Below are 23185 nucleotides of genomic sequence, written 5' to 3' on the forward strand. Positions count from 1 at the left end.
CTTATGCAACATACATGCACCTGTGCTTAATAACTGATTCTACCTCCAATTTATTAACTTGGTTTTTAAAAAGTATTAGATTCTGTCTTATATATTTTTTTTATGTATTTATTCATTTCACTCATTTATCTAATTTCTATTTTGAATGTGTATGATGAATGTGTGCTGTTTTGTTTTGTCCTGCTTCAAATTCCCCCCCTTTACTGCAAAAAATATTAAGGCAGTTCAACTTAAAAACATAAGTTTCCTTGCTGCCTTAAAATTGTGGTACTGAATAGTTAGGTCAAAGATCATTAGTTAGTTGTTCTAATGTAGAAAAGCTAACTGAGTGAACTTAAGACAATAAGTTCAATCAACAAATGTCTAGTCATGCTGATTCGTGTTTCGAAGTTGAACGCATTAATCGATGAACTGAAATACAGTGTTAATTATTTTTTCACAAGGTTTGCTAGGTTTAAGTTCCTCTTGTATCACATGATGAACATACAGTCCAGCATGTAGTATACAGCTGCAATACATGTACTTGCAGTGGATTGTACTTACCATGTGCATTAGAGAGAAACTTACTTAACTGTGAATTCCCAGATACATAGATAAGATAGATTTTATCATGGTTTTTTATTTTTATTTTTTTTTAAATCAGAAATTGACCTATGATTCACCAAGCATACACACATAACAAGTCTCTATCCTGTAACTTCATTCAAACCAAAAGAAGGAAGAGTTTCTGGAGAGTTAAACCGAATGCAATGCATACTGGGAAGTCTGCTAATACACTAACAGTGTTGAGTTTAGTGAATGCTTTATAAGGTGTTCTTTCAACCCATAATTTTAAGTCACAAGATGTGAACTCATGATTTTAAGTCATGAAGCTCATAACTAGCACTTTTAAATTGAAATTGACAAACACATCTATATACATTGTGTTAATGGATAATGATGAATTGATTTCACTAAATTGCACTATGAGTTTTTACAGTGTTGGGGATAAATAAAGTATATTTGAACTTGAAGTAGAATCGAATGCGGACACAACCCATTCTTGTTATTATATTATAAATTATATATGGTAATTTATAGTATTATACTAATTATTAATTATAATTATATTATTATCATTATATTTATATATAATTATATATTATGTTATTAGCTATTATTGTTGTGTCTGAATTTAAAAGTGACTTCTAGAATTCTACATGCTGTTCAAAACTTCCGTTTAGTTGCCATGATACGGTGACGGATTGAATATTGAATGGCCGCTGTTCCCTTCCCTCCTTGACCACTTGTCCTCGTCCAAGGAAACAGGCACTCGCTGGATAAAGGATGTGCTGAAACGAGACCGAACTCAGCCCGTGCCTGGAACGTTAAAGTTGAAAGGACGCGTTGCGTCGCGCCGCGCCATTGGCTGTGGCTACGCTACGTCCAATTTTCAATGAGCCGCCATATTAGCAAGCCAAGCCCCTTCTTTCATTCGGTTGTGAAAGGTAAGACATTGGTTGTAGTTTTCCAAAGTACTTATAGAGCGGTTGAATTAAACTCGTTGTACTTTGACTACTGATACCATTTTTTGTCTTCTTTATTTTGTTTCACACAGATTACCATAGTTTTCTAAAATGGCTACCCCGGCTCGACCTCTCGCCGGCCACAGAAGCACATGCGGCACACCGATGAGCCCGACGAGGAAAACCAGGCTGCAGGAGAAAGAGGAGCTCAGCAATCTGAACGATCGTCTGGCCGTCTACATCGATAGAGTCCGGAGCCTAGAGTCTGAAAACGATGTGCTTCACCTGCAAATTAGCGAGAAGGAAGAAGTACAAAGCCGGGAGGTTACCGGACTGAAAGCCCTTTATGAGACGGAGCTGGCCGACACCAGAAAGTCTCTGGATGACTCCTCCAAGGAGCGGGCCAGGCTGCAGATTGAACTGGGAAAGATCAAACTCGAGCATGAGCAGCTGCTCCAGAGGTAAGACCTTAACATTTCTAAAATATTCTATTACTGGATACAAAAACAAACTTAAAATGGCTAAACGGCTATAAGCTGACTTTGATTTTCGAGCCATTTTTGCAACATTACGCAAATCCACCCACAATGCGTTACGTTCTCCCTCGTTTGGAGAAAACGTCACTCCAAACTATTCAAATATCTGGCGATGCCTTGCTGTTAGACTTGCTTACCACATAAAATAAGCCTCGATGCATTTTCTCTTCAATCCGGCATAGATGTGATAGGCCAAGCAGCATTTACTTAAAAAAAATATATATATTTTTTAGAATTGGTTCACGCTGCTTGCTACCGCCCACCATTGTGTAGGCTATGGTGGAAGAAACCAGCTGACCAGGGTACAGCTGGTTTTCCATCCTAGCAGGTAATTGCATTCACCTGGTGTCCCAGCTGTAAATGAGGCCGTGATTAGATGGCTAGAATGAAAACCAGCAGGGCTCTGAGTCCTGAGGACCAGGACTGACAGCCACTGCCCTAAAAAAGAAGACCCACATGTGGGTAAAGAATTTGCATTGGCTCGATTCGTAGTCATAATTAAACAAATATTGACCCCATGTCTGTCAAATTTGAATTGGCTCTACATTGTCGTGCCATCGACCCTGCTACTAATACAAATACTAAATTCAAATTAGTCTTATTGTCTGTTGTGAATTCCTGCATCAAAGTGTGTCTGTACAAAGTTGTGTCTGCCTTCAGTTTGGACGTTTGCCCACTAGATGTCGTCTGTTTTGAATGGCAGATGCATCCATGTCCATAGATGGACACATGCTGCCTTCAGGGTCTTCTCATAAGCTCCTACTTATGAGTTGAGAAGATGTAAATACGACCTGCCGCGCATTCAGGTGCTTCTGGTCCGAAATGACAAAATGGACTCTGTACCAAATGGGTTTTTGGTGTATTTTGTTTTATGTTTTAGAAAAATCCCATTTTCCCAGTCTCATTCATGGTTAGGGTTACAATATTTCCAACAGTATTTGAAGTTAACTGTTAGGTACAGCTAATGACATGCAGTGCATGCACAAGGGGCTACCCCACAATATAGCTAAGGAAAATAATACTCATACTAATTCCATGACGACACTTAATTGTCAGATACTCCAGTAATATTAGACTACACAGAACTGCTAATTGGATTGAAGTGATCGCGGTCTGCACTTGAATTGAACAAGTTGATTTGGACAGACTCTGTGGATATGCAGCATCCATGGTACACACAAACCCAAACCTAGTAGTTTGAGTTTTTGTGCTAAAACAATATTGTACGTAGTGGTGTGCTGATCATGCTGTGGAGTTGGACATGTAGCCGTTATGAGTGCAGCGGCACTCGTGAGCCGGATGTTTCTCCGAACGCTTACACAAGTGGCATTGTATAGAGGCAGTACTGTGTGTGTGGTCATGCGCCCTAACATAATTTATTGAACACAGGTGATCGTGACAGTGTGTGTGTTTTGCTGCTAGCCAGTTCAAATCATTTCAACACATTTGTTACACAGTTCAGTTTTCTTAAATAGTCCTGATGCAGTACTACTCAAAGAGCAATAACTAAAATACACTGAATGCACATATTTCTACATTTTATGATGCGAGATATGAAGTAGGCTATTCTGTTTCCACTCACAGCTATATATCAATGCTCAACACCACAACTTAACCAGGAAGCATACTTAATCAGGAAAGTTTAACAGTTTTTCAGGCAAATAAATTAAAATGACTCTAGTATTTTACACTTGTATTTTAAATGGGATCAAGGTGTCAGAATGCCTGAAAACCATAAAAAACATTCCCTGGGGGAACATGACCCAACCCCGGGACCCCCTAGCTGGCTACGTGTCCCTTTGGCCTGCTTCTTAATGTGCTTGTGGTGAACACCCTTTGCTGCTACCTGTGTCGTTTAGCCATAATACTCACTTCCCAGCTGATGGTCTTGCATGGTCGTCTCCAACATGTCACATTTTCCTATTCATTTTCTATTCACTTTGCATGCCAATTTGTACGTTGTCTTGTTAGGCATTTTGACATGTAATGTAATGCTGTGGTCCCAGTGAGAATGCTCCTGTGACATGAAAGCCAGTAGGATCAGTGGCTTTGCCTCCCCCGGCAGATTTTTCTCAGTAGAATGTGAAATACCGGACATACCGGCATGCATTCCATTCATACCTTGCTCAGCTTGGCAGCGCTCCAACCCGCCCGTCATGACCTGAGGCAAACCATGAGAAAATAACTGGCCCCAACCCCAGAGGGGCCTCCCAACATACAACTTCACTCACAAATCCTTTGAAAACGTTAGACTGTTCACTTTGTTAAAACAGGCCGAGAGCTGGGAAACAGATGTAGCATTGGGCTACCTGAACTGGACATCTTTTGTGCAGTGCTCATTATATGCTATGCAGGTATGAGAACAGTTGAACAAGTCTAATAGCCACTTTATCAATCCAGAAATGTTTAGGGGGTAATGAGAGAGAGGGAGAGGGAGGAATTCTGGCAACATTGAAAAACAGTGACCCCAACTCATACCATTACAAAGCCTCCAAATTATGAATTTATAAAAATTATACATTTTTATTAGGTTAATTTTAATTGCAATCAGTGCCAATTCTATTGGGATACTTAAGTAAATAAGCCAACAAAATGCATTTTATAGCGCATTTAAAAACCACATAAGTTGATCAAAGTGCTGTAAAAATTCTTTAGATTGATACAGGAAAGAGCTCTACATTTTTAAGTAGGTTAGCCTAACCTTTGCATAACTGCATACAGATGAAACACTGCTTCAGAATGAATTATTTTGAGGCTAGACTTTTTTTTCAGCACAAGATCCTCAATTTCTCTTAGCTGCCTATAGGCGGGGACACAAAATATTTTTCCAATCATAATTGAGCAGCACACATTTAACAACTGAAATTTGTGGATTTTCAGTCTGTTGTGATGCACATGCACAATAGCTGTCTTTGAGGAGCACAAATCTAAAGACCATAGACTTTATTGCGACAGTTTTTTTTTTTGTTTTTTTTTCTTAATTGTTTTTTTGTGGTACACTTGCACTCACAATGTAAAAGCCCTGACATCTTTAGGATTCCCATGGGATACCCCATCATAGGATTCTTGTGCCCTTTTAAAACTTAAAGTCTCTTAAGCCACACAAACACCAGCATCACACACTTACCTACATGCACACGCTATGCCTTGTCCTTCTCCCTCTAGCTACACCAAGAAGGACTCTGAGGCAGCAGGAGCCCAGGCCAGACTGAAAGACCTGGAGGCTCAGCTGAACTCTAAGGAGGCCATGCTGGCCACGGCGCTGTCTGAGAAAAGAGGCTTGGAAGCCACTCTGGCAGATCTGCAAGAACAACTGCAAGAGGTAGGGCCTTACTGTTAATATTCATATGATTTGGCTAGGTGTTGATCTGAAAGACAGAACTACCAAGTATTGTGCAAGCCTACAAGAAAAAGAGAAATGGTCTTTTTTGCTTATTGATTACAATGTTTTGTATACAATATCCTTGAATCGGCCATATCTCTTTTAGTTGTGTTAGTGTTACTACAAGTCTGGTTAGTAGGCATGTAACGATTCACACCGTGTACCTTTCTTTCAGCAAAGGTACATATTATCCCATAAAATAAGACTAAAGACCTTTTTTGAATCTTGTGGAGCGTCTTCAATTCGGCATACGTACATCCACCAAGCAGCTGACACAGAATTAAGGAATACCAGTATAAAAAGAATGAATCTTCTGACACGGCTAGCCATTAGTTGTAGTTGTTGGACTTGTTAAGCTTGCTAGTAACCTTTTGCATTTGTCTACACTTAGTTTATTGCACTGACCTTTGTGTTGCGTGTTACCAGTTGGATACAGGCCTGGCACAGGCCAAGAAGCATCTTGCAGATGAGATGCTACTTCGCCTTGACTTGGACAACCGCTGCCAAACTCTGACTGAGGAACTGGAGTTCCGCAAGAGCATGTTCGAGGAGGTGAGAACTTCAATAACATCCCATTCAATCACTCTGACAAAACACTTGATACTGGGCCATAACATACACATGGTTTATAAGACTTTCACGTATGTCTTCAGTTGGGTAGTTTTACATATGTTTGGGAGCATGTGAGTGATGTCCTTCAAATTTGGCAATGCTGACATGTAGGCCTGTGCCGATATGAAAATTTCATAGTACGACTATCTTGGCCAAAATTATCTCGATATACAATATTATCTCGATAATTATTACAAAGATGAAAACCTTAGCAGGAGAATTTGACAGGGATGGTGATTCTGATTTATCGCTTGCAGCCTGATTATCCCCAGGGGGGCAAAGTTGACATTATTTCCATCAACCATTGACTTTCCCTATATGGGAGGTTACTTCACATAAGCAATCTAAAAAGCATATGGCTTTGATTTTGAAATATGTTGTACTAAGCATCAACACATCTTGGCTTCATTTCACAAAAATCCATTCAGTATTATTTACATGAACAATAAAAATTTGTTAAACTACACTACCCAGCAGGCTTATAACCTAGTCGCGCTAGTTGGAATGTTCCATCTCCTGCAAAGGGAACAAGCTACAGTAGCTAACCAGCTAGTTACAGCTTCACAGGCTACTGTGAAAAAATGTCAGCAGTTACTATCATGAGCCTGAGCTCATATTTAGTGAAGTCCCAAACTGCATCACTTACCCATACGCGACTGCGTCTACTCCCCACCCAGTCGGATCTTCCCTGCTGTCAACAGTTGGTACATTCTACGTTGTACTTAATACAAAGTCTTTTCTGTGAGTTTCTATGCCTAAAATAACAAACATGCAGATCGTCTAAAAGCTTATGGTACGTAGTGTGCCGAGACTTGAATCTCAACACCATTCGTTGCTTTGTTAGTTGCAGAATAAATAATTCTTTGTGGTCAATGGAAAATCGCGTTAGCCACTTAGTCGCTAGTCAACTACGGGAAGGCTTCAGCCTTCAGCTCCGGCTCCCAATCACGCTGTTCACTTCCCAATGAGTGGTAGAGGATTAGAGGGCTCCCCCTTCTGGAGGAAATAAAATATAATGATGACAGACGAGAGAGAATTGGGGCTGTGCTGTGTGTTTGAGTTTGCTATTCTGCCTTCCAACAAGTCGCTGGTTATCGCGGTGGTCACGGTAATAAAAATTAGGGGCGGTGTCATAATTGTTGTTTTTTACCGCGATATATAGTAATACCGGTTATTGTCCCATCCCTACTGACACCATGTAGCAGTTTAAGGTGAGTGCATAATGATGCCAGTTGAGCCCAGGAGGTTAAAGCAATAGTCCACTTACGGCCCTGCTCCACTACAGCCATCAGCCGCCAGCCATCGAAGGAATGATTCCTTTACCAGCACTGAAAGATGCTCCACTGCTCGCGTTGCGTCTGCGTTGCGCTGCGTCCGATGGCTGCGTCCAAGCGAAAAAATCGCCGAGGTTCAATTCTCGATGGCTGACGCACACGTTCTCCCTCATTGAAATAAAGTTGAATTGATTGTTTTCTGGTGAATCCATTCAAAAGTCAGCGCGCTCTGTGGAGCAGGGAGAACGTCACGCTGGCGCAACGCTGATGGCGACGCAACGCTGGTAGTGGAGCTCTAACGTTAGTTTTAACATGGGGGTTATTTGCCACTTGACCACCATGAAAACCAGAATATAAACTAATCGCTAAGATTGGATGCAGCTGGGACGAGTTTGTAGCATTCAGATTTTTACTTCCCATTCATTTGAATGAGGCCATGAAAATAGCCTGAAAACTGACATTTAACACGTTGGTGAACAGATTCATCCTTTGTCATTTTGCATTTCTATCCTTGCTTTACACTAAAATTACTATTTAAAAATAAAAATAGATCCAGTCTCCCAAACAGGAACTATCTCTCCTAAATGGTATCCCTCCGCTATGTTCTCGTCTATGAGTAAAAATGCTATTTGGTGAAATGACGTTCTAAAAAGTAAGACCAAACGTCGATTAAAAATCACAGTAGTGGGATTTGTTGTGCAGCCTGGGTCTCAGTCTGCACCTTGGGTCATACGGGGTTTAAGACATGAGATATAGCTAGAATCCAGACTTGGACAAGTCTTGAACGTTTTCAAATCAAATCACAATCAAACTCACAGGCACACAGTGTAGATGAGTTCAAACGGGTAATGTGGTCCAACATTTGTGAAGGAAAGAGAATTCTCTGCAATCTGGAGCTGTTCAAACAAGATGAGGGGATGTAAACAAATTTGTGTTGTAAAAGCCAAAACAATATTTTTTTTTTTAACCAGCTTTGGAATGAAAAAATACTCAACCATCTTATTATATGGATCAGTGTTTAAACATTACCATAATCAAAGACAACTCTTATATTCTTAGAAAAAAGCTTGGCCTGTGGAAGTAAAGGAATTTGTCTAGAGATGTGCTCAGGGCCAATATCAAGGGACCCATTTTTGCTTGACTCAGTGATATAAATCTTTGGACATTAATTTCTTGACATCAGCTAGACAGTCATGTAATGCTTTTACCATCCTGGGATTGATTGGTTTATTCGATGGATCCCGAAAGTGTTATCTTATCTTATACAGCTGAGGATTGTTAGCATTTCAGTGCAATGAAAAAATATGTATTTTTTTGTGTGCTTAGTTATGTGTACGATTGCAGTGCTTTAGAGGGTAAATATCTCCTGCAGTTGTTAGTTGGTCTTATGGAGTACAGTCAAGGTTTCCATTTACGTTTTAACGCCAGATGATTTTTGAGCGGATTAAATTACATTTTGTAGAAGATTATCTAAAGGTGTTGGTCTTTAGTCCAGTGTCACTTTGACTATGCCATTCGTTCATGGTTTGGGGCTTGAATAGATCCTTGAAACAAAACCGTGCTAGCTTCTGTGAACTCTTACTGTTGATGGTTATAGTAACCCAGTGGGCCAGGTGGTTTGGATACCTTTGTTACTTTAAAGTGGTTGTGGAGGCATCTGTAATTTGCCTGGCCATACTAATGAAAGTAATAGTTGTTTAGAAGGACCCCACATGCCCATTAGCAAAGCAGGGATTCTGTCTGGGTCTTCTGCGATGGTTGAGGCAGGAATGATTTGGCTAGCAGTTACCAGTGGAGGTGATGGAGAAGGACTGACACAAGAATGTGTCAAAGCTGGGGAAGGCGACTTTAGAGAATTGAGCAAGAATTTGAAAGTATACAACAAAAAAATCCCTGCCTCCCTCTCTGCCCCCTACCTCCCTCCCATAACTCCCTCTCCAAACGAGGCTCAGGTGTTCTAAAGCACTGCAAATTTAATAAATTCCAAATCTTTTACACAAAACACAGCTCTGCTAGCTCAATCTAGTTGTTATTCGGCAACAAAAATAATTTTTGTCAGCATAGATTAGTCATTGCATTTACAAACGCATTGTGATACAAACGTTTGTCGAGCGAGATTCACTCTGCACTGGAGAGAGAGCGTCGTCCTGGGCAAACTTCCAAACCGTTTACGGGAAAAAACAGCTCTGCTAGATCAGTCTAGTTGTTACTGAAATATTCGCCGCCATTTTTTTTTTTGTGGTCACACATAGATTAGCTACCGCAGTTGCAAAGCCATAGCTACCAAACACCGGTTGACTGATTGACCTGAATGTGGCTCCTTCTTGATAAACAGGTCCGAACACAAGTTTGTTCCTGTCCCAGTATTCAGTTTGGATTATGGCTGGTTGACATCATCTCTTCTGATTATAGGGCCTGGGGCAGTCACAGAGACGGATGTTTTTTTCTCAGAGCATTTGATTTGTTGATGGCTGTCGCTATAAAGAGATTTTCACAGAATATTTCCAATATGGTTCTAAAAAAAATGTCTACCCCAGCTTTAAGGGTGATGTAGCCAGACATAAGTAATATTGATCCAGTTTGATCAGATAGGATTTAGGGGTTGGGCAAACCATCTCTGAAGATATATGAATTAAGTATTTGAATCACACCAAACACTTAAATTGTTTGAGATAATGGCATATTAGTATTGTGACTTTTGCATATTGTGTGTGAGCATAAGTTTCAAATATAAGTGTTTTTTTTATCCTTTTTGGATGTCATACAAATTGAACAATTGTTGCTTTGTAGGAAGAGTAAGAGTAATCCGTGATGAACTAGTGTTGTCAAATACATATACTTTGTAGTGCTAGTATTAGTTGATCGACAGAAAATCACTTGATTAGAATTATGATAATCGATTTTATTCATTTATCAAGTAAAAATCCAAACATTTGCTGGTTACAGCTTCACAAATGCTAATATGCTTCCTTTTCTCCGTTTCATATCATGATAAAATTTATACTTTTGGGAGTTTTATTGGCTGCTGATGAGATTAATTAAGCAATTTAAAACATCTCTGTGGGCTCCAGTAACCTGTGATGGCCATTTGTCATTGTTTTATGACATTTTATAGACTAAATGATCAATCAATGTTTATCCAATCAATCAGAAAAATAATCGACAGATTAAACTATAATGAAAATAATCAGGAGTTTCAGCCCTAATACTTTGGTTATTGTTTACGTTGAACTATTATTCATGATATTTTATGGAACCATGTAATGTTCAGATGTAACTAATTCCATGCTCTCGAACTGTAGTGCCTGGGTGAACACAACTGGTCACGTGAGGGGAGCCATGTTGTTGATAGGGTAGGCCTCGCCTTCTATAGTGGGTGAGTGTAAACTCCTGGTGTTTGCACATTACAATGTTGTCCAGAATGACATTGAGATTTTTTTATGTAACCATTTGATGTGCTATTTTTCATGTATGTTGCCTGCTAGTATTGCTTCTTTGTGTGTGCTCATAGACTGTGTGTATGCCACTGTTTTTTTGTGTTTTTTTTTTTTTAGGTCTCTTCTTAGTGCGCTTGCAAATGAAATCTTAGCTGCATAGCCCTGTACGCCTAAAGCACTGCTGCGCTGTATTTTTAAACAAAAATACCATGTAGTGATAGCAGTGCTAGATGATCAGATGAGATGAATAGTCATCTAGAGTTTGCCTCTTGGTAGAAAATATGCCATTGAACCGCAGCTCTGTTATAGAATTTTTTCCCCCCTCAGATAACCAATTGACCACTATCTTGAGTCAGATTTTACACGACCACATTCTAAAATAAACACTGATGCTTCATTCATGTAGTCATATCTCTATTTAGCTTTAATAGGTTCTGAGCCTGCCACCACAGTGCCTTGTAGGTACTGATCAAATCATGTCAATATTGCATATGAAATATAGGAAAGTTTCACGTTACCTCTTCTGTAAACATGGTTGTCTTCTCTCTGATGATAGACTGAAAATCCTTTTGCGTGTGGATACTTGTAGTTCACGGGGTGGGGAGGTCGAAGCAACATTTTAAGTCATTTTAAATCCAGTGAATTTTGTTTTTTTTATATTTTTTGGACATCTTACTACCTGGATGACTGAACTGAAGCTACACAGACATTTTGCGATAGTGTCTTTGTTGTCACTGCCACTAGGAGTCGCCAAAATCAAAAATGTTCAAATCCTACACGTAGGGGCTTTAAAGGGATAGTTCACCTAAAAATTTAAATTCGGTTTAAATTGGATGAGTGTGTTTACTTCATACAACTTAACAGGAGTTTGCCAGGCTCACTGCCCGAGAAGCTTTCATCCAAAACAATTGCAGTAAATGGAGGCCAGTCCTTTAGACTTCAAAAAGGGCAAACAGTTTAATAATTATAATTATCAATTATTTAATGCAAATCGAGTCTTCCTCCATTGTATTCCGCCTCCACGTTACCAAACCTTGCGAGATCATGCGGCCAAAGAAGTCGCGAACTGTTGCACACACAAACCAAGCGGCCACGGTCGACGGAGGAAGAATCGATTTGCATTAAACAAGGTCCCCACAGGTCCTTGAAATCCTTGAAAGTTTGTGAATTTGAGGGGAAAAAAATCAAGGCCTTGAAAGTCTTTGAAAATAGACATAAATAGACATGGGTCATTGAAAGTGCTTGAATATATATATTTGTGTTAGAGAAGGCAAGAGACCACATAGTCTGCCATCACTGTAACATAGCACAGTTGAGAAGTCTTCACACATTCAAGCCTCTCTCTCTTTTTAATTGTTGTCTGTGAGGTTCTTTAAAGCTGCTAGTTCTCATTATAAAAATTCTCAGTGTTGTAACAGTAATTAAAACTATGCCGTGTTGGGTCCTTGAATTTGAGGGAATTGGGACTGGAAAGTCCTTGAAAAGTCCTTGAATTTGATGTTTAAGAAGGTGTGGGAACCCTGATTAAAGGATAACGCTGGTGTTTTTTAATGCATTTCTTACCGTCAATAAATCCTATGAAAGTAACAAAATCAGCAATGATTTTGTTATAGGATTTTTCATAGATTTTTTTTCAGAGATTTTTCACCAGCGTTTTTTTTTCACCAGCGTTATCCTTTAAATAATTGACAAAAATGGCCGCCACTCCGACCATCCAGGAACATTGATTTGAATGGGAAAGACCATTCTATCCATTCAAGTTCTGTGGTTACAATAAGGTAGGGAACATTTATCTCTAGAAGATGAGAACAAAAGGAAATTATTAGTGAGAATATAATGCTATATTGTACAATTTGTATGTTTTTCAGTGGTGCCAGCCAAGTGTTACGGCTTTAAGTATATTTTCCTCTTTGTACACAGATTTAATAACATCAGTATCTTGAACCACCACCAATGTTAAAAAATAACTTTTTTTTGAGTTGTTAGTTGCTGTACTTAATCATAAGGAATAATGCAGGGCAATTCACCAGTGTGCCAGGAGAAATTTGCACTTAAAACAGTACAAACATTTTTCCTACAGTGAACAATAGATTGCTTAATGTCTATGCAGGCGCTTTTAGCATTTTGTATGTCGTCTCTAAGCAAGCGTACAGTACCGTGGGTGCTGGTGAAACGTGGGAAATCGCACAGTGGGTGTTGCGTCAAGAAGGTTCCTCTTTGGTATGAGATGAAGCTTAGTTCTCTCTCTTCCACCCTTCCTCCTGCTTGCCTGTCAAACTTTAACTGCAAATTTAGTTACATATCCACTACATCATATCTCATGTATAGTCATCTTCAAGGTATCTAATATAAATCTATCTTATCTCTGAATCAAATTTCTGAACCTCAAATTATCTTTAGTCAAAAGTCCCTTCAGACAGTGGATTAATAAAGCAGAAAAAAAAAATCCAACCTGTGCAACACTGAGTTCTAAAAAATAAGCGAGATTTTCCTGCACAATCACTGAAAAACCCAAGCAAGTGCACAAACACACACATACTCTCTCCCTATAGGTCTAAGCTTCACAGTAACTCTTTTTCTTTTCCTACACTGACTGCAACACATACTACATCCCAAGATTTGGAAATTCAGCCAACAAACTATAAATCATAAAAAAGAGGAAATGCACTATTCGGTGAGAGTCTCGAATATATATCTTGGTGTGTCTGGACCCACTCAGCAATTGGCTTTACCACTCTGACAGCAGCAGATGGGAGGGAAACTGAACCCCACACTGTCCCATTGATAAGTTGGGCAGTAGCCTGACATGCATGCTTCCCTCTGGGCAGCAGTTCATTGTGTTCTGCTGCATGGTGTCCCAGCTTATCTGATTACACTCATTGACTGACCGGTGCACCCGCTGACCTGAAATCAACCACGCCGCCCTGACTGTTACGTAACTATTATCATCCCAATTGAATTATTATCCTACTCTATTTAGCTTTGACTCTTTTCTGTGCTTGGCATCCACACAGCATTGTCATTCACCGTAGATGTGTTGCTGTCTAACGTTTAGTTCCGTTTTTATTGCTTCAGCTTGCCATTGCTGAGTTAACACTAGAAGGGCCAGTGGATTTTCGAGGTCTAAGAAGATCAACAAGCTTTCAATTTAAGGAGGGGTAATATAATTGTGACTACTGTTTCTTTAAATCTTAACAACACTGGTTTGTACAGAAAGTGATTCTAGAAAAGTCATGCAGGGACTTTCTGAAAGCTGGGATATTTCAATTCTGCAATTCAAAACGGCTGTGAATTCACAGCAGTTCGGCCTTTCTAGTGTGAAACATTTGTGCGTTTACGGCATGCAGAGTAGCCCTATAAGATATGAGCCTTCCATATGTATTCCTTTTTGACGTTTGTATGCTCCCTGTTGTCTCACAACATAAGCAGCACTCGGCCCTCCGGCGTGCACATATCCCGCAACCGTAGACTTCAGTCTGGTTTGACACGAGCAAATCAAGACGGAGCAAAATTGCGACGATGTTCCCAGTGCTGACTCGCTCTGTGCTGTTTTTGCAGGAGGTCAAGGACAGCCGGCAGAGGCACGCCACTCAGCTGGTGGAGGTCGACTCTGGACGGAAGGTGGAATACGAGTTCAAGCTGGCTCAGGCTCTGACCGAGATGAGGACCCAGCATGAGGACCAGGTCAAGGGGTACAAGGATTCGTTGGAGAACACCTACATGGCCAAAGTATGGACATATATACACACGCGCGCACACACACACAATATGAAAGCCATTGTGGTTACAGTCACCATAGTGTTGCTTACTTTCTTCTTCTGACATTACACCTAGCATCACTGATAGCCCATATAAAGGAGGCTGGATTTGCTCATAGGACACTGCAGAGAAATTAACCTGTTGTTGCCATAACCAAACACTGAAGACCAGAACAGCCGCCATATCTTCCACTGGCATTTCAACCATTTCAGAATCATTCAAAACTGGCAAATAACATTAATAACTCGTACTACAAAGCTAAACACACCAAAACACCCCAGCGCTTGCTTTCTTCTTTCTCTCTCGGTGAATGACTTCCTCCTCGTCTTGTCAGGAAATGATCTGACACTCCTCAGTTCCTCTTCGAGTAGTGGCGCACACAAGTACGTGTGTGTGTGAACGCGTAGGAAACATTTTAGACCTTCCCGACGCTGTAACCGTCTTTTCCATCCGCCCCAGCTGGAGGACTTTCGCCGGCTGTCGGAGATGAACAGCGCGTCGGCCGGCATGGCCCGCGAGGAGCTGAGAGAATCCACCCTGCGAATGGAGAGCCTGGCCGCCCAGCTGGCCAGCCTGCAGAAGGAGGTGAGGGACCATGTTGTTTTTCGCAGCGGTGTTGTATTGGGCAAGGGCACGTGTATTGAAATGACGGTTTTCCACCATATTTCCGTCAGAAATGGGTGTAAAGGTTGATAGATGATGATGATGATGATGAAGTTTTAAAGGTGTATTCCACACAGGGAAAGTAAGTGAATTTTATAATTTCTCTGGGTAAATTGGGAATATCAGGGACTTTAACAAATCAGTCACTTAGGGCTATGTTAATAACTTTTTATTTCAGTTGTCATTTCATGGATTCTTGTTCTATTTGACACCCTATTTTGTTTTTTTATTAATTTACTAATGTGAGTTTTTTTGGGGGGGGTTTTGAGGCCTTGGGGTGTTTTCATCTCCCTGCCTAGATTACAGATTGCATCACTTTCTAGGTTTTCTTTATCATATTGTACCACAAACTATTTTGCAGCCACAAGTCTTAAGTCTTAATACTGCAACTGGAGTAATCTTTCGTGTTCAACAATGCTACGTATTGAGTTTCATTTTCATATCAGCAATCATTTTATTAAAGCTGATATCAATGTTTTCCAAATGCTGGATAATGAAAGTCTTGGCTTGCTTCCTGACGCATACGCATAATTAGATTAGAGAACTGAAAACTCAAACTCAGACTTTCTCGTCCATGTTCAGACTCGGGGCTGGTGCGATCGTATCGGGGAGCTGGAGGCGGCGCTGGACCAGGAGAAAGACACCAGCCGCAGGCTCCTCGCAGAGAAGGAGCGGGAGGTCACCGAGATCCGAGCCAAGATGCAGCAGCAGCTGAACGAGTACGAGCAACTGCTGGATGTCAAACTGGCCCTGGACATGGAGATCAGTGCCTACCGCAAACTGCTGGAGAGCGAGGAAGAGAGGTCAGGACGCACGCGAACCTACCGATTAAACTGCGATGCACACTGAAAGACAAGATGCAGCCACACACACACACACATTTACACATAGCTATAGTCTGTATCAGGGCTCTATGCTTACTGTCTTGTGTTTTTTAGGACCACCTTTCAAAAATGTAGGGGTACAGTCAAAGTGCAATTTTCAAGTACTGTAACGTTGATGCATTAATGTTATAATACTAACAGAGACACACAGAAACATCTCTTCATAATTATAAGTGTTCTCAAGTTGAAACAATTTCAACTTTGTCTGAAGTGCACCGCTCATCAATGTCACTTCACCAACCAGTGAGGATGAAGCAGGGGCGGGACCAAGAGCATTTGTAGCTAATGTTGGTTAGGCTAACGTTTATGTCAGCCCCTGACATATCTGATTTGCACCCTAGCTAACATTATGTGGCCATTAGTTGCATGCTAGTTGCAGGCTAAGTTCACTTGCTAACCAAGAGCCAACAGTTTGTTCAGGTTAACTGAAGTGACTCTTCTCAAGCTACAAGTCAGAGAACCTACATCTACCTTATCAAGCCACGTGCTTTCAGCTAGACCATTACTGTATGGACCTACACCCACGACTTGTATCTTTTTCAGGTATATCTCTTTATCTAGCCTCTGTATTAGACATTATTTTTGCTAATTCTCCAATGGACCTCCATGATGACGGTAGCTGTTTGCTAGACTTCTGACACAACTGCAAAGCTTCTATATTGCCCCGATACATCAGTCTAACACTAGTGTTGACCCCCCCCCCCCCCCCCCCCCCCCAGGCTGAAGCTGTCACCCAGCCCCTCGTCTCGAGTCACGGTGTCGAGAGCCTCGTCCAGCAGCCGCAGCGTCCGCACCACTAAGGGGAAGCGGAAGCGCGTGGAGCTGGAGGAGCGCGAGGCCAGCCGCTCGGTGTCCATCGCCCACTCGGCCTCCGCCACGGGGCCCGTCTGCGTCGACGAGCTCGACACCGACGGCAAGTTCATCCGCCTGCACAACACCGGCGATGAGGTGAGGTCCTGCGTCGATGGGCGTTATCGCATTGTTTCGGTTCGCTGCAATTAAAGACTCGTAGATTCAACTTTTGTACATGAGGTGTGATTCAGTATTTTCTATGACGACGTCCGTCTCAGGACCAGGCCATGGTGGGGTATGAGATGACCAGGACCATCGGAGAGGCCACGGCCACCTACAAGTTCACCCCCAAATATGTCCTGAAGGCCGGCCAGAAAGTCACGGTAAGATTCCGTTCATCTGTCTGCTCGAGTTAAGACAAATGAAATAAGACAAATGCCATGACTTGTGTAGTTTCAGCAAAAGATGTGAATGGGACCTGCAGTAGTATCCATTTTATTCTCTTATGTTATATTATATCACTTCCAGCTGGTCATATTATGCATGTCCTATTTCTTAGACTGCCCATTTCTCAGTCCCCCCCCCCCAGGTGGATCAATATATCCATCAAGAGAAATAAATTGACTTTACATATAACTAACTTGTTGTTTAATAAATACAATTATAATTAAAAAAAAAAAAAAAAAAAAACTACCATAGGGATGTAGCTTTTTACTTAAAAAACAGAACAAGCCTACAAGCTGGCATAAAAATGTAATTAATATTCACGGTAACTGCATTTGAGTAAACAAAAGGTGCAAAAACAAATTCAAGTAACATTACTGAAGCCATGCGCTATTCAAATGGTAATATTTTAACCAATCATAGCTTTCATCATAGTTGACATAGACCAAATATGACAAATTATATCATGCACCAGCTGCTGAACCCCACAGGCAAATGTTTTGATGCAACTCTAACAGAACCACTTTTATACTGTATGCGGTACCATAGCCGATAAAGAGGAAGACTGGACATAAAACACTGAAATGACATTTAGTGTACTTATGTATACTGTAGAAATGTCCCCTAGTTGTGACTTGCTGTCTGGGTCAGGAACTCTTGACCGGAAGCCTCGGAGAGACCGAAGGCTCAGCCGCGCTTCAGTGACATCTAGAGGCTGTGATACGCAACTGCAGGACGATTTTGATTTTCTACATAATTGTGACTTTACTATTTTTCTGTGGCACAGCTGTATCGTGGGAAAACCAGGGGGGAAACAAATATTTTCAGAACTTTCATTTGCTATGTGCAATCAGAAATAGGCTGGTTTTGCCAAATTTTTGTTTCTTTATCATCTTTTAAATTGATCTTAAAATCATTTCCAGGTAGCATCTTAAAAAGAATAAAAAAATACACTGCCCATCAAAAGTTTGGGGACACCTAATTTTTCTTTATTTTTACTATTTTCCACATTTTAGAATAACAGTAAATACATCAAAACTATGAAATAACACAACTGGAATTATGCAGTGACCAAAAAAGTGTTAAACAAATCAAAACTATCTTTATTGTATTGTACTATTTTATTATCTTTATTCTATCTTATTTTAGATTCTTTAAAGTAGCCGCCCTTTGCCTTGATGGAAAGGCAAAGGCTTTGGAAAGAAATTCATACATAGGATCAACTTCACTATTTATATTTGTCTAAGAAACACATTTCAAGCATTTAAGCAGAAGCCTTTAGATCAACATGGCTTTAAGAGAATGAAAAACATAGAACATTCAATCAGGTGTGTCCAGACTTTTTCTAAATTAAAAGTTAGAGAAGAATTGTTTCCTCATGTGTCCCCCATATGCTGCGTGTCCAGGTTTGGGCCTCCAGTGCTGGGGTGAGCTCCAACCCTCCGACAGACCTGGTGTGGAAGGGCCAGGCCTCCTGGGGCTCAGGGGAGGACCTCCACGTGGTGCTGATAAACCCTCAGGGAGAGGTGAGCCAATCACCCGACCTTCTCCACCCATCCGCTCCTCCCTTCATTCCTCCATCTACAAACAAACCTCCTTACAATCACATCCACCCTTGTACTGTCTCTGTCCGTTCTTTCATTTACCTTCATCTAAGTTTCATTCATTTGGTCCGACCATCAAATTATCTCCACTGATACACACTGGATTGTAAAGGTTCCCGAGTGGTTATGAGCCACCAAACCTGTTTGTAGTTAGACCTTTTGGCCACCAGTGTGAGCTGTGGTTCCAACTTTAGAAGCACTACATTGTTTCATTGTATGTGTGTGTGTGTGTGTGTCTGCAGGAGGTGGCGAGGAGAACCACTACATACTCGACGGCAGTAGAAGAGGACCAGGATGAGGAAGATGAGGACGAGGGAGTGGAGGTCATCGAGGAAGACCTCTTCCACCAGCAGGTAAAACAAACTGGGACATGGCTCACTACAGAGATTTTTGGGGAATATTTAGTATTTTATCCAAGTGCAACTGTGTTTCATGTTTCCGATATCATTCTTCAGATATAAGTTCTCATCTATAAACCAGCTATCATGGAAATGGCAACAATATACTTTTTTTTTTTTTTCCACTTTTATAGTAGTGATATTTGTGTCAAGAAAGAATGAAATGGCTGAAAACCTGAAAGCGGATTTGGTAGATTTTCTTTGTGCATAATAACTTGATTATAAATCTATAAATGCATTGTGTTCATGATATAACAATGCTGTAAGGCGTTCTCTATGTACAGAAACACAAAGCACATGATGTGTCGGTGAATTTATGTTCTCACCACCATTATGTGTACATTATGGGTCAGTGGTTTAGATGAACATGAATGAAAAGTGTCTGGTAGCTTCCCAGTTCATAATAACAATTTAAAAAAAATGTAACATTACACAACTTTGTCATGTTAAAGCACTATGAAATAAAAGGAACAAAATGAAGAATCGCAGCATCGGGTAAAGGGAGGACCTGCACTGCCAGCTCTGTTAAGGCCAAAAATTCTAGTTAATTTGATGTATAGATATTTTCTGATGCATTTAAACTACTGAAATAGTGAGGACTGCATACAAAAACGTGCTTTTCACATTGCAAACCCAGTCTGTTCTCATAGTCCACTAGTCACAAAGTCTCCAGTGTTGCTTTCTGTGGAACTGAGCAGTGTGAAATATCACAAGTCCGGTCCAAAAGTCCAGAAACGCCTCACCATCTCAAAACCTTCCTCACCCTGCCTTAAGGAGCTGCTAACACACCTAAAAATAATTGAAAGCTACTTAACAATGCTAGCACAGAGGGCGAATAGAATAGCAGGCAGCTTCAATCCAACAGTATCGGTGTCGGCCTTCAGAAACCCATATTGCTCTAACTCTAGTTTTGTCTAGTGATGGGTTACTGATGGAGTCTAGGTGAGTACATAAAGCGACCAAAATGTCAGAGCATTTGTAGTTGTGTAATTCAGTGGTTCCCAACATGGGCTCCGGGGACCACCAGGGGTCCTTGAGGGGGTTCCAGGGGGTCCCCAGCAAACTGATGAATTGTTAAACTTCAGCATCATTTCATTTACAAGAAGTGAACACAATTAGAGAATGTAGAGGAATGACTGTTTTGATCATAGTTTCTCTGTCATCTCTCTACCTGCAATACAGATAGTCGTGGAATTCTGGACAAAATCATTTCTAACAATAAAAATATTCTCAATATTTGGGTTCAAGAGACAAAATCTCGTCAAGTAAATTGTTGCGTAACTGTTTTTCCTGGTTTCTTCTGTTTGCAGGGAGACCCGCGCACTGCCAGGAGCGGCTGCTCCATCATGTGAAAACACTACACACTAACCAACAACCTCCTCCTCACACCCCCAGCCAGTCTCTGCTGCCAACTGTAATACGCAGAACTATTTTTATATCTTTTGTAGTATATTTTAAGAAATGTGTGAATTTCGTTACTGGTTTTTTGTTTTTTTCATAATGTTCTCTCATAACGATGCAGAACCGCCTTTCGGTAAGGTTTCTTTTTATCCGAAGAGTCGAAACCAAAACATGGTTTTCTGAACAAAAATTTGTATTTTGTAGTTCAGAATGTTCTTTTCGTTCGTTTTCTTGTAGAGTGCAACTTTTGGCCGCTCTGAAGAAGCGGGCAGCTTGCAGACATAGAAATTGTTACAGGTGCTGTGATATTTAAAAAAAAAATGTTTTTTTTTTTTTTTTTTTTTAAACATCGGTTGTCCGAATTTTTGAATTTTAACTTTGTGAAAGCCTCTTCATAGAATGTAATATTCTAGTGTGTCTAGTGTGACAGTAATATCGATAATTAAAAGTTAAGAAAATGTGGGTTATATAATTTGATTTGTGTGTTTTTTTGGGGGGTGGGGAGGCGTCCTGGGATTTTACAGTAAGAAGACCTCTGTTAAATGGCATTCTTCCAGCATCTTTTTGAAGCCACTATTTGCTGAAAACAATACCATGATAATGATTGTATTTGTAAGGAAGTCAGGTCAATTAAGATTTGTTAGTAATGATTGAGCTTGTCATGAGTTCCTTGTCTTTTTATGAAATAGATTCAAATGTACACTCATGTAACTTAAGCAGAAATGTATTTTTGCTGACTTTGCATAACCATTGTACCACTCATTAACAAGTGTTGATTGTATGATTTTTTTTTTTTTTTTTCACTTTTTTTTTTTGTGTTGGTGTGTCACTATGCATGCAATGTTTCTGTAACCTTCATATTTCAATGATAAAATAATAAAAAAAAAAGTACTGATTTGTTGCAGCCCTGTTACGGTGGATTTTTCCCCGCTCCTGACAGCAGTATGGACTCTGACATAATTAGAAATAAATACAATATTAAATACATTAAAATATTAAGTGTAAAATAAATAGGGAATAGAATCCACAGAAATCTGGAAATAAACACTTTATAACACTTTACCTTTGCCTTTTTCACTTGACTTGAAAACGGCCATTTCTAGACCAGAAGTCTTCAAAAATTGATTCAGCTGGCGATTCTCATCAGAGAAACTTTTCCACTTTTTGTTTTTGCTCTATTTAAAGAGCTCAGTTTGCTCTGTTCATAATGCTGAGCTATTTTGCTTTGGATCTCCTGAGATCATCACAAGTCTCTGGAGAGCCACTGATTTTAAAAACATTACTGTCTAGACCAGTGGTTCTCAACGTGGGGTCTGGGAACCACCAGGGGTCCTTGAGGGGGTTCCAAGGGGGTCTCCAGCAAATTTAATTGTTAAACTTCACCATTATTTCATTTACAAGAAGTTAACACAAATAGAGAATGTAGAAGAATGACTGTTTTGATCATAGTTTCTCTGTTATCTCTCTACCTACAATACAGATAGTCATGGAATTCTGGACAAAATCATATCTAACGATAAAAATATTCTCAGATTTGGGTCCAAGAGACAAAATCTCATCAAATGGGGGTGCATGGCTCTAATGTGGACTGAATTAGGGGTCCTTGATATGATAAAGGTTGAGAATCACTGGTCTAGATGCCTCCAGCCACCCTTCCGTCAAACTATGCAAGGTGCTTCATGAAGCATTTCTATACGATGACGTTTTAGGGCCACTGTAAAAAAAAAAAAAAAAAAAGGAAAATCTAAGAAAAAAAAGTTATGTTACGAGAATAACGTCCTGTAACCCACAAGCACCATCATGAGAGATAGTCTTTTCCCCACGGCCATCCCATGCCTTAGTTTATTGATCCCCATGATTTAGGTCAGCGCATCAGTATGTCAGTGTTATGAGCCACGAGATGTGGATTTTTTTTGATCTCATCACACAGACTTGGTGTGTATAGTTTAATTGTTTTAGTGTTATCACAAATATTTGCATGTATGATTTTTTTCCCCCTTAAACTAAACCTAGTTAGTCTTTAGTGGGGTTAAGTTATTGCAAACCGACAAAGAAAATACGCTTATTTATTAAACATTTTCAAAAGCTAGGTGTCCTCAAATTTTTGACTTAGACTTTGTTGACAAAGGGAAAATATGATGGTTCATTAATTAAATTGCTTTGTTTTATGTATAAGTACACAGTCCTGGAGTTGTTAAAAATGGTTTCACTGAATATAAGTTATAAACTGCAGTTACAGACAAAAAAAAGACAAATCACCAAATTTTAATGAAGCAGTCCCAAAAAAAACAAACACATTCTCCCATTTTACCCGAAGGAACAATACATGACTAACGACAGCATTTGAACAAATAAATAGTTTGCTAGTTACATAAGTGCTCCATTGTACCATTTCAATTTCAGAAGATGGTTCAAGTGATTTTTGGCCTTCATGAACATAAATATGAAGAATCGTAGTGGAGCGAATGCCATTACCTTTCCTAAAATAAAATAT

At 40.1% G+C, this 23185-nt stretch overlaps 1 protein-coding gene across 1 annotated transcript; it reads left to right on the top strand.

The window, feature by feature from the left end:
• Positions 1 to 1486: 1486 nt before the first annotated feature.
• On the top strand, positions 1487 to 21660 carry lmnb1 (lamin B1). Its single transcript, XM_071906470.2, has 11 exons — positions 1487 to 1966; positions 5207 to 5363; positions 5850 to 5975; positions 14305 to 14475; positions 14965 to 15090; positions 15751 to 15971; positions 16772 to 17000; positions 17123 to 17227; positions 18695 to 18814; positions 19135 to 19245; positions 20601 to 21660. Exons 1-11 carry the CDS (start codon positions 1617 to 1619, stop codon positions 20640 to 20642), a joined length of 1758 nt encoding a protein of 585 aa, XP_071762571.1. The 5' UTR covers positions 1487 to 1616; the 3' UTR covers positions 20643 to 21660.
• The last annotated feature ends 1525 nt before the right edge of the window (positions 21661 to 23185 follow it).

This window comes from Centroberyx gerrardi, chromosome 2, assembly GCF_048128805.1.
Source record: "Centroberyx gerrardi isolate f3 chromosome 2, fCenGer3.hap1.cur.20231027, whole genome shotgun sequence".
In the NCBI taxonomy this organism is placed as follows: domain Eukaryota; kingdom Metazoa; phylum Chordata; class Actinopteri; order Beryciformes; family Berycidae; genus Centroberyx; species Centroberyx gerrardi.